General features: G+C 41.2%; 1 protein-coding gene across 3 annotated transcripts in view; it reads left to right on the top strand.

Annotated features, from left to right (window-relative positions):
- The window catches only part of ESRP1 (epithelial splicing regulatory protein 1), a 627,793-nt gene that overhangs the window by 372,928 nt on the left and 242,701 nt on the right, over nucleotides 1-12,164 (top strand). For all 3 annotated transcript variants that reach the window (XM_044066542.1, XM_044066541.1, XM_044066543.1), the window contains exon 10: nucleotides 5,260-5,561. In XM_044066542.1, coding sequence (XP_043922477.1) covers nucleotides 5,260-5,561 — 302 coding nt within the window. The remainder of the gene's footprint in view (nucleotides 1-5,259; nucleotides 5,562-12,164) is intronic.

Genomic DNA, 12,164 nt, shown 5'->3' with positions numbered 1-12,164 from the left:
ATGCCGGACCAGGACTTTGGAATTCAGGCCGACTGCGGGTAGCCTGCCAGCAGGATAACCCAAGTGTAATGACTGCAACAGTGAATACACTCTAACATCTACATTTATGATAGGTACTATACTGAGCAGGTTAGGTTAAACATGATACTGAGCAGGTTAGGTTAAACATGATACTGAGCGGGTTAAGTTAAACATCATGATACTGAACGGGTTAGGTTGAACATCATGATGATACTGAGCAGGTTACGTTGAACATCATGATAATACTGCGCAGGTTAGGTTGAACATCATGATAATACTGAGCATGTTAGGTTGAACATCATGATAATACTGAGCGGGTTAGGTTGAACATCATGATACTGAGCGGGTTAGGTTAAACATGTAATGATACTGAGCAGGTTAGGTTGAACATCATGATGATACTGAGTGGGTTAGGTTAAACATCATGATACTGAGCAGGTTAGGTTGAACATTATATTATGCTCAACCTAACCTGCTCAGTAGTATAATGATTGTAATACTGAGTAGGTTAGGTTGAACTTGCACCATTACACGCTGTGGAGCTAAAGAGAAGTATTCAGAGTAACCTAAGAGTGACAAGATGTCAGAATGAAAATAGATTAAACAAGATTCTCACTAGGAGATCCTAGTGTGTCGTACACGAGTTGTATCTACAAATTCTTTTTTTTAAATGCATGATGTCTACTACAGTCCTTTAAGAATTATGGTCATCTCTATTCTCACCAGCCCCAGCTGCAAAATCTGTGATTCTGGAGTTTCACCTGATGTCATCTCTGCTCCCTTTTTCATTACCACACTAGGTCTACTAAATATTCTTTTGCTAACCTTCTGCTGTGTGTTGTCATTATGAAATTAACTAGGTTTTGTCAGCACATGATGTTATCTGACCTCCTGCTCTCACTGATTGGCATGATGTTTGTTCCACTGATGGGTCTGTATATGTTTTAAGCATAATTACCAAGATCTTTAATATAATGTTGTGTCTTTCGGCTTTTCCCAGTTAGGGGTCGCCACAGCGGAACTCTGGTCCGCTAATGCTTGGCAGTGGATTTTTACGTGCTGAGTTTCCAGCCCTGATGCACAACCTTCAACAAAGGTACGCCCATTCATGCATGTCTCTACACAGAAGACGCTCTATCTGAGAATCGAACAGGACAAGGGCTTACTGTGAGGCAACAACGCTACCGCAGCACAATATAATCCAGAATTAAAATCCAATGATTTGTGGAAACAAAAGTAGTAGTAACAAGCAACTTTCCAGGAACCTCCTGCAGCAACTAAATAGTGTACAGATGAATGGTACCTGTTGTAAGTGATGTAAAACTTGTATCCTAGTACTGTTAAAAAAAAAAAAAAAAAAAAAAAAAAAATGAAAAGAAATAAAGAACAAGTGAAAGTGAAGAGCATTCTAAGCCATTTCTGTAGTTTGCTGATAAGTCAAAAGATTGTTAGTTTTGTGCAACAATCCCAACTTATTCACCAAGGTTTCCTAAAACAAAAAAAAAAAAAAAAAAAAAAGACGTGAATGTATCTTTCCAGTTCAGCACAAATTCCCACCTAAATCTAACTACTCCTCTTAAGGATTCCTTAAATTGATGCTTTCTCACAGTGGACAGCTTGCATACTTGTCATCTCAAGGCAAATTAAAATGTACTGCTCATTTTGTTGCTGGTATAATCACCTCGACTGCAATGCACACCCATTTTGTGATTGGAGAGCTAAGCTAAAAATTATCTACTTTCCACAAAGATAATCAGAAGAATGCAGTGAATTCAGCCTGTTATTCTTTATTGAGCCATTTTAAGTGGTATAATGTTTTCAGCACTTGCCTAAATGGTTTTATGCCCGAAATACAGTATACCTCTGAACTTCTGCCACTGCCAGTAAAAACGTACTTTGTGATGGGATTTTCTCAAGTGTGCCATCTTTGTCCATATTTTTCTTTTAAGTATGTTTTTATTTTATGGTTCCTCTGTAGTTTTCTGCCACGTCCCCATGCCTCCTCTTGGTGTTCCACAGTCAGCAACCCTGGTTCTTAACCAAGTTGCTCAGTAGAATAGGGCCTCATTAAATGGGAGACCCTCTTATGAAAGGTCTGAGGAGTGCGTGTAGGGGAGATTAGGGTGACCTGGTATGCTGCCTTCCTGATAGCAGTGGGTAGCTTCTTTTGTTTATGTTTGTTTGCAGTCTAACCCCACAATCATCCTGCAGTAACATCACTGCGGAATGTTTCTGTGGATGATTGTAGACATATTCCCTGTTTGTTGTTCATCAGTAAAACCACCAGTCTTCAGTTATAGTCTTAGTAAAGGATCCTTTCCTTCTCCTTAGGAAGGTAAGCCAATAAAATGCGACTCTCTCTACCCACTAAATAACTTCTTGGATCCTAAGAGTGGAGCAGTTAACCGACCCAGGACTGCATACGGTCACAGGCAGGGCTCCTTCCCTCTGTGTTGCAATGTTGGACACCATCTTTAACCTTTTGGAAGCCCTGAAGCTGAAGGCAGTCAAATGACATGCACACCATTGCATATGCCTCCATTAAGACCATATCATTTGGTGAGCAAACAAGCTGCACTGCAGAACCTTTGTGGATTTTATTTCTGCCATTTTTCTAGATGAGACTACTTTTGAATTTCCTACATACTCATCATCATCATCCTTCTTCGCAAGTGATCTGACACTCGTCATCTTTATTTTTTTCCACGGGATAAACTCACCAGGCACAAGTGCCACTATTCAGGTACAGCCCAGGAATATTGTCTGGTGAATCGATCTGCTTAGAGTTACCTGGATGGTAGGTACAGACTGAAGGACTCAAACCCAAATTTACAGGAAGAATCTGGTTAATGGCCTGTTGGTGACCTTTATCCTAAATATTCAGGCCATCAACCCAGTCTCTCTTGTCCTTCATTAATGTGCTGTCCAGCATACTTCTTGACCTCTTAGGGCAAGGTATCTAGACAAACCTAAATAATGGGGAACAAAGACCCCAAAACGGGGGCAATTTTTAAATATTACTCTAAGCTTGGAAGTTGATAGAATGGAATAACTGGTTTGCATTAGCATGAATTTTCAGAAGGGTATAAAGTCTTAAACTTAACTGTCTGCCATTAGTTTCAGACTTCAATCCCCAGTAATTTGCTGGAAAACCAAACTTTTTATGAGGAACTGACAAAAAATATGGACTCTCTGTGAAAATCTGGACAGCTGAGATGCATGCATTGTCATGCCATCTTTTATTATACACAGAGAACCGCTTGTTACTAAATGTGCTCGAATTCAAGTTTACAAACTAAAAGTCGGGAAGTTTATAGTTAAGGGCAAGCCTTTTATCCATCGCTTTCAGTGGTGTCTCACTGTTTGGATCCATTACCTCTTTAAATATTAATGGCTTTCTACTTGATGCAAGCTTTAAATAGCTGCAGACAATGATCTTGAATAAACTACCGCAATGCTGTTAGTTTTTTTTTAGCTGGTGACTCTCCAAGGCCAAAATATTGATTTATTGTCTGAGGCATTTTCTACCAGTTATTTGTAACATACTATGAATCCATAAAACATGCCTGTTTGCTAGGAGGAGCTGAAGTGTGTTCAGAGAACATTCTGTGAACTTTACCCTCGCCTCATGGTTTTGGTCCATATCATTTGAAATAATGTTGGCTTAATCTGAGGAACTTTTGCTCTACAAAATGATCCATTTTAGAATGGAGGCTTCCTGAATATAATTTTATCCTGTACTTGCAGTTGAAATGACATTTCCTTTCTGCTGGGCTGAACTTTTTCTGAGAAAATCAGTGCTCCAGGAATGTGAATCTGAAGTTTTTTCTTCCACGGTACTGTCTGTTTACTGATCAGAAGTATGACATAATATGGATTACAGCATTTATATTAGACTGGTCCAGCTCCATTTCCATCCTGTTCATCAGGATTGCTTTCTGTGTTGCATTTGAGTACTTTGAAAACATGAGACCTCATAATTTGTTTGCAGGTGAGATAAAGCACTATACTGACATTAAAAGGCCAAGTCAGTATGAAATGTAAGGGTAGGTGTCTGCACTGCCAGCAACTGGGATTTCCTTACCATCTACTTCTCTGTGTCTAATCAGCACTAGGAGTGGGAATTAAGTTGTTGGTAACCAGAAGCCCTCTATCAGAGGTTGGTGAGGGAATTAGCACTGTTATATCCTCCCTCCAAGAAAGCCAGAATCTACCAGAGGCAACATGTATAACAGACACCCCAAACCAGAATGGGATTGCTGATGGAGTGGAAATGTGTGAAATAGGCGAAGTTTGTTTTGTTAAAATAAAATGTTTGAACACTGTTTTCCAAAATTAACTTTGCCATCAGTGGAGTTTGCCTTTTTCTTCACTGTTGTGTGACCTCAGATCACTCCAGCGGCTCGGCTCTACTTGATAGAGGCAGTGGGAGCTAATGTTGGGCTGCACAATGCCAGGGCAATTCTATGGGCTAGGATTGTAAAGGCTCCAGGGTCATTAGCCTAGTACACACCTGTGGACCTATTAGTTTTAGCAGCTTTGAGGAGAAGTGGGTTAGTGTAACTGGTGTTGCTGTCTACAAGTGGAATGTTTGTAATGAGCACACTTTTAATGAACTCCATATACAAATGAATAAAGTTGTTTAATTTTATTAACTGTGTAATCCTTACTTAAAATGACAGATTTTAAGATGTGGCATCTGGTTGTATGTGTGTTTGTGTCAAGTAGTTCTTGTGTGCAAGTTTCTAAATTATGACTTCATCAGTGAGGCTTGGTTCTGGCATAGTGTTAACATATAATAACCTGTGATTTTGACTCCATGCCTGTTCATTTCTAGGCTACTGAATGAAACTGTTAGCATACTGTGCAAGGGTATATCTGCCATATAGATATCTGTCTATAAAAACTAGTATCTCCATTAACTGTTTCACATAAACCACTCTGCTGGCACTAGCTTTTGGCTGAAATAAACTTAAAAACTAATGTCGCTGAGCTGAAAAATCTGACTGAAATATCAATGGAAATGTGATAAAGGGTTTGTAAACAGTTGAAATAACTGGCTAGAATCTGCTCTTGTTTTATCTTTCACTTTCTTGTTAGCATTGGCTAAGGAGGGTCCTTGTTGAGAAGAGGAACTATAAACACACATGATACATTGTTCTAGACTTCATGCTAAAATATCAACGGTAACAGTAGTTTCTGATCACTAAAATGCTTCCTGATTTGTTGTTGTTTTAGGTACTTCCAATGAAGTTGCACAATTTCTGTCTAAAGAGAACCAGGTAATTATTAGGATGCGAGGCCTTCCGTTCAATGCCACAGCAGATGAAGTGTTGACTTTCTTTGGGGAACAGTGCCCTGTTACAGATGGTAAAGAAGGAATCCTTTTTGTAAAGTACCCTGACAGTCGGCCAACTGGCGATGCTTTTGTTCTGTTTGCATGTGAGGAGTATGCACAGGACGCACTAAAGAAACACAAGAACATGTTGGGGAAAAGGTACATCGAACTGTTCCGGAGCACGGCAGCTGAAGTTCAGCAGGTAGGTGACACTAATTTGCATGTGATAACCTAGCAGCTGTGTCTGGCAGCTTATTCTGTAGACCACCTCCCTTGGAATGAGGAAGTGGTGAGATTCGTTGAGTCTACTGTTTACATTCACTCATCTGGAACATGGAAATAGCTGCCTAGATCCTGAGTCTATACTGCTGATGGTGAGCTAATTTGTCAAAAGGTTTCAGTATGCACTTAGATCTCTGCAGCATTAAGAAAAAGCCACAAAGCTATAGAACTGTAGTAAGACCATAACATGGCATCAGGCCTATCGTAAGTTGAAGAATAACTAACCTTAAATATTCAGAAGTGAAGAATTTTGAAATGGCTGTAATAGTTTTAGAGAATGCAGTAGCAGCAGGGAATGAGGATAAATGTTATATGCGAATGATGTCTGTTTCAGCTGTCAGCTTCCTTCAGAGAAGGAAAGCTGCTTTCTGTGCTGTGTAGCTGCTCTTTTATACAAAGATCATACAGTTTTGTAGGCTTACATATGTATCAGTGCTCATCATAGATGTTGATGGCAAAGAAACTCGAGTTGCTTTCCTATTAATTTCCTGATCTGTTGGATAAACTGCAGACCTTGTTACCAGAAACATTCTCCCTGATCCTCGTAAGAACTGTTGTGTTTACTCCTTGCATGCTTGAGGTCTCATACTGTTTTGACTTTATTAAGGCTGTTTCATGTGCTGCCATCCTTTCTGTGAATTAATACTTCCTTGTGTCTCTCCTAAGCAATCCATCTTTTTTCCATTGCATCTCATTTTTGCCACACATCTTTTTTCAAAGCAGGGGGCTGCTATTTTGGACTACATGGATAGCCTTTAAGTAGTTGGGTTTCAAGTTTCTCTCTGATTTAAGTCTTCAGTCTATCAGAGTTAAACTCTTGTAATTTCTTTTTTTATGGTTGCAGGGGCAGACTCTGCTGCATTTTGTTCTATTTTTTTGCCTGTTTCAGTGTATATTCATAAAAAAGATGGGGTGTCCGGACTGAGTATAGTATAATGCAGACTTTTGGCAGATGTATTAATAGAAGACTATTTACTACCAGAGGTGATACTAGCATTTTTGGACCACCAGCAAGTTTCATGTTGGGGACCCTACCCAGGAGGGTGTAAGGTGTGACCACATTGCTGCCATGACCCCTTCCCTGTCAACTCCCCCAGCACCCCTTTAGTGATAACTATATAAAGTTAGTACCCTCAGACCATAGAATTGTAGGGCCACTAGTACTGCATCAATGTACTGACTGGCACTTAGTAACAGTGTTACATCATGACAAGCCTCAGCACCACAGGAAGGTAGCCACTGACAGAGGTATATGCACACACTGACTGTCCATTTAGTAACACAATGTAGCATGACAAGAAGCACCTGTACCTCAGTAAGGTAGCCAGTCCTACAGAGGGTACATACACAGTGAATGGCATTTAGTAGCAATGTTACATTATGACCAGCCTCAGTACCACAGCAAGGTACACACACTGACTGATATCTAGTATCAGTATTGTATTACAGCAAGCCTGTGTACTGCATCAAGGTAGCCAGTCCCACAGAAGTACACAGAGCCACCCACACAGACTCCTGCACACAGGGCAGAGCCACCCACACAGACTCCTGCACACAGGGCAGAGCCACCCACACAGACTCCTGCACACAGGGCAGAGACCACTCTGCAGCAGGATGGCACAAGATGCCCACACAAGACAGTGACCACCCTGCAACAGGATGGCACAGAGATGCTCACACAAGACAGAGACCACCCTGCAGCAAGACTGCACAAGGATGACCACACAAGACAGACTGCCTTGCAGCAAGATGACACAGGGATGCCCACACAAGACAATAAAATACACAAGATGCTTTGGACAGACTGATCTCTCCACACAAGATGCAAAGACAGCTACAAACATGACTGAGGCAGGCCAACTCAAACCCATAGAGAAACAGGCGCTTTTAAAAAGCACACAAATGACATACAACAGAGTGTCATTTATCTACAGTGTGCAGTTAACTCTTCAGCTTATCAGATTGCTGCCAGTTTTATTTTGCCATATGATCCATTTTGGTTCCTCCTGTGCTTCTAGCTGCCATTGCATCATGACTAATCCTGCCATTCTAGCTGTCCTTGCCTCACAATGAAAGCTGCCGCTCCTAGCCGTCCTTGCCTCATGACGAATGCTGCCACTCCTAGCTGTCCTTGCCTCATGAATGCTGCCACTCCTAGCTGTCCTTGCCTCACAATGAATGCTGCCGCTCGTAGCTCTGCTTGCCTCACGATGAATGCTGCTGCTCGTAGCTCTGCTTGCCTCATGACGAATGCTGCCACTTGTAGCTCTCATTGCCTCATGATGAATGCTGCCGCTTGTAGCTCTGCTTACCTCATGATGAATGCTGCCGCTTGTAGCTCTGTTTGCCTCATGATGAATGCTGCCGCTTGTAGCTCTGTTTGCCTCATGATGAATGCTGCCGCTCGTAGCTCTCATTGCCTCACGATGAATGCTGCCGCTCGTAACTCTCATTGACTCATGACGAATACTGCCATTTGTAGCTCGGCTTGCCTCACAATGAATGCTGCCGCTCCTGGCTGTCCTTGCCTGACTATGAGTCCCGCCGCTCCTGGCTGTTATCTGATATCTTGCTGCTTTTCCATCCTCATTTTCCTACATGGTTCTGCCTGCTTGAGTAAGCAAAGTCAGGTGAATATACAGCACATATTATACAAGCCAGGCTAAGGTGCAACCTGAACTTTACTGCCATACAATGTTCTAAATGACTACTGTAAAGTACAGGTGTGCACATACATCCTGTTTTACTGGTATCTTAGGAATTTTCTTCATAACAGAGTTTGCTGAGGCTGCTGTATGATGAGCCTTGTCCCACGAGTCTGATGAGGCTGCTGTATGATGAGCCTTGTCCCACAAGTCTGATGAGGCTGCTGTATGATGAGCCTTGTCCCACGAGTCTGATGAGGCTGCTGTATGATGAGCCTTGTCCCACTTCATAATCAGTTGAGAGGAGAGAGCCTGAAAGTCTCCCTGACATGTTGATGAATGTAGGTTTGTATTTTTGAGCTTGAGATTAAAATCACAACATTCTGCAGCAGCCACCAAAAAGTGCAGACAGATAAATGTGCAGTGAAAACTATTTATATAGATGTTTTGTAACTGGTTGTGAATGAAATTTAACATAGTGGTGATAATTTGGTGTCAAGCATTTGAGAAAGGCTTTTAAGTTCATGTCCAAGGTCCATAGTCAATGTCACAGTGGTCACTTGCACTCTCAGTTTTTCTTTCAGTGTCTTGTGCTGTTGGGTCAAGGTGTCTTCCACATCTTCACTTAAAGCTTCAATATTTGATGAAAATCCAAAGGCCTCATCAAAATCTAAAAGCTGCTAAAACTGGTTGGTAAATGACTGTAGTGTTGCGTTCAGCAGTACATTGAAGAACTCTACACATAATTTTAATTTTAGGTCCTGTGTTGTCTCATCTTTTACTTCAAAGTCAAGGAAATGCTCAACTTTCCTCTGCTTTTTTCCTGAAATGTGGTGCTAACATCCAGTTCTGCTATGTTGGAGGCTTCACCCATGGCACATTGAAATCTTGTCTCACTGTCATTCCTCAGCAAGCCCATAGTTGACATCAGCACTTTGACATGTAGAAATATCAACAGATGTACTGTGCAGCACTTTGATGCACAATTAACCTCTGTCAGCACATCATACGAAACCACTAAACATGCAATGAATTGACATTACAAGTTCTGAGCACAATCCCCTTGCCTGTTGATAGGTGAAGCTTTACGTACAAGCCAGCCAAGAATTGAACAGGAGAACCTCTTACTGTACGGTGACAATGCTTCCGCTTGGCCATGGCAGTGTGATGGTAACAGTGACCACGAGTAGGCAAAAGTTAATTCTTGTTAAACTTCATCAGACAATTTTGAAAATCATGGCATCACTTCCTTTTATACTATATATATACATACATATATATATATATATATATATATACATATACATATATATATATACATATATACATATATATATATATACATATATATACATATATATATATACATACATATATATATATATATATATATATATATATATATATATATATATATATATATATACATATATACATATATATATACATATATATATATATATATACATATACATATACATGGAATTCTATTCCAGAGCGAAGCGGAGCCTCTGGGTTATGAATCTGTCCCTCCAGCATGTTCTATTTATTTCTGTGCTGAGGTTTAAATCCCTCGAGTGCGTGGCTCTAAGGGATTTAGATTTACTGAGGTGGAGCATGTCCATTAATTCTGGGTTGGACATAGCTTTATATGTCAGGCATAGATCGCCTCGAAGTAGACGGTATGCAACTGAGTAGAGCTGGAGTTTTTTTAACTGAGCAGCGTATGGCATCTGTTTGAATCCCTTGATCCTCTTGGTGAGGTACTTTTGGGGTCTTTCTAATTGCTGCAGGTGTTGGGTAAGCTACATCCCAAAGGGGGCATTGTATTCTATGATGGGCCTGATGAGGGTGAATAAAGGGGCACAATTACCTCTCTTGATCTAGATGGGAATCCTTTCATGATGAGGTGGGCTATGTAGAAGGTCTTTCTAACCACTTTGGCAATGTGGTTGTCAAAGGAGAGATTGCTATCAACTTGGGTCCCCAGATCCCTAATTACTTTTTCTGTACTTAATGGGTTACCACCTTTGTGGTAATTTGTGGGCACATTGTTTTTGCCAAAGGGTATGACTATACACTTTTTGGCATTTAGCTTTAGACAATGGCTTTGGCACCAGTTATCCGTCTCTGCGAGACCTTTTTGAAGGATGTTTGTGTCAGCTGGAGAGTCAATTATGGCGCCCAGTTTGCAGTCATCTCTGAACTTGGTGAGCCATAGTCCTTCCACGTTGGCCTGTACCTCAGAAAAGTAAATACCGAGCAAGAGAGGTCCCTGGACAGAACCTTCTGGGACACCACTTGTGACCGGTTTCGAGTCTGACATGGCCCCAGCTACTCTGACTCTGTGGGTTCTGTCTTTGAGCCAGTTTGCGACCCATCTTGTGACATAGGGGTTTATATTTAGGCTGGATAGCTTATCTATGATGCCTGAGTGGGGTATTGTGTCAAATGCCTTTGCGAGGTCGAGATAGGCTGTGTGGACTACCTTCCCTTCATCTATGGCCTTGGTGACTGTTTCGAAGAAGTCGACCAGGTTCAAAAGGCAGGATCTGCCCTTGACAAAGCCAAATTGGGTAGGATCTAGTGTCTGTAGGTCCCCAATGTCTTTGTTTATGAGTCCATGATGATCCTCTCCATAGCCTTGCATACTAGGCTAGTCAGGCTTATGGGGCGATAGTTTCCAGGGTCCGCAGAGGCGCCACCTTTGTGGAGTGGGACCACTGTTGCTGTACGCCATTCTTTGGGCACATATCCTGTAGTGAGGCTAAGATTGTACAGCAGTTTTACTTGAGGGATTAGTTCTTCTTGGAGTTCATGTAGGACACAACCCGGGACACCATCTGGTCCCATGGAAGCAGTGTTTTTTGCTTTGGAGAGGGCGGCCTTCACCTGAGCATCAGAGATGTTTGGGTGGCTGCACTCTGCCGGGATAGATACTTGCTCTTTTCGGGGGGGGGGGGGGTGGAGAAGTTTGCACTGAACCTGTCTGCCAGGATATTTGCGATGTCTGTGGGTTCAGTGTATTTTCTGTCCTTTAGAATCAACTCAGAACAAGTTTGGGAGTTGCACCCCAGGTTCCTAACATAACTGAAAAAAGCCTTATGATTGTCTTTAGTGTCCTGTGCAATTTTTCTCTCGAAGCTGGCCTTGGAGGATTTTATGAGGGATCATAATTTTTTGCTAGTACTGATCAGAGATGCCTTCCCTTTTAGGGATTTTGCTCTATCATGTAGTAGCTTCCTCCTTCTGTTGTACAGTTTATTTATGGCTGGGGTCCACCAGACTGGACGCCTGCCTTTGGATGATTGTGTCTTGATTTTGTTTGGGATAGCATGATCCATGCATTCCTCGAGATGTCCGTAGAATGCGTTTATATAGGATTCTGCAGTTTGGGCTGTAGTTTCCACTGGCTCTGGGGCCTTGAAGGATTCCACTTCGGATTTGAGAAGTGTGAAGTTAGCTTTTGAGAAGTTTTTCACTGTGGTTTTCTGGGCTGGGGGTGGGGTCGGGATGTGTATATCCAGTGAAATTAATTTATGGTCTGATCTTACCAATGATACATGTACCATTGAAGAATTGATGCAAATAAATGCAAGTTACTTTGGTTCAATACTAGCATTTTGTTGAAGTGAATTTCTAAGCAGTCATTTGTATATGCATTTGGAAACAGAAAATATTAAGTCTTTAATACAGTGGTTAGAATATGTGAACTTTTGGAAAGAGGAAGTGATGTTTAAATATTTAAATGGGGAATTTGAGAAGAATGGAGTGTGTTATTTTGTTTACACATAAATCTTTTTTTTAATAAGATAAAACTATTAGGGACGATTTGTTTGACTGGTTGAGATATATTTATTATTTACTAATTACATCAT

The sequence above is a fragment of the Protopterus annectens genome, chromosome 3.part1, assembly GCF_019279795.1.
Source record: "Protopterus annectens isolate FY-2018-M chromosome 3.part1, PAN1.0, whole genome shotgun sequence".
NCBI lineage: Eukaryota > Metazoa > Chordata > Ceratodontiformes > Protopteridae > Protopterus > Protopterus annectens.
The sequence above is the reverse complement of the archived record's forward strand: the minus strand, read 5'-3'. Positions and strand labels throughout refer to the sequence as shown.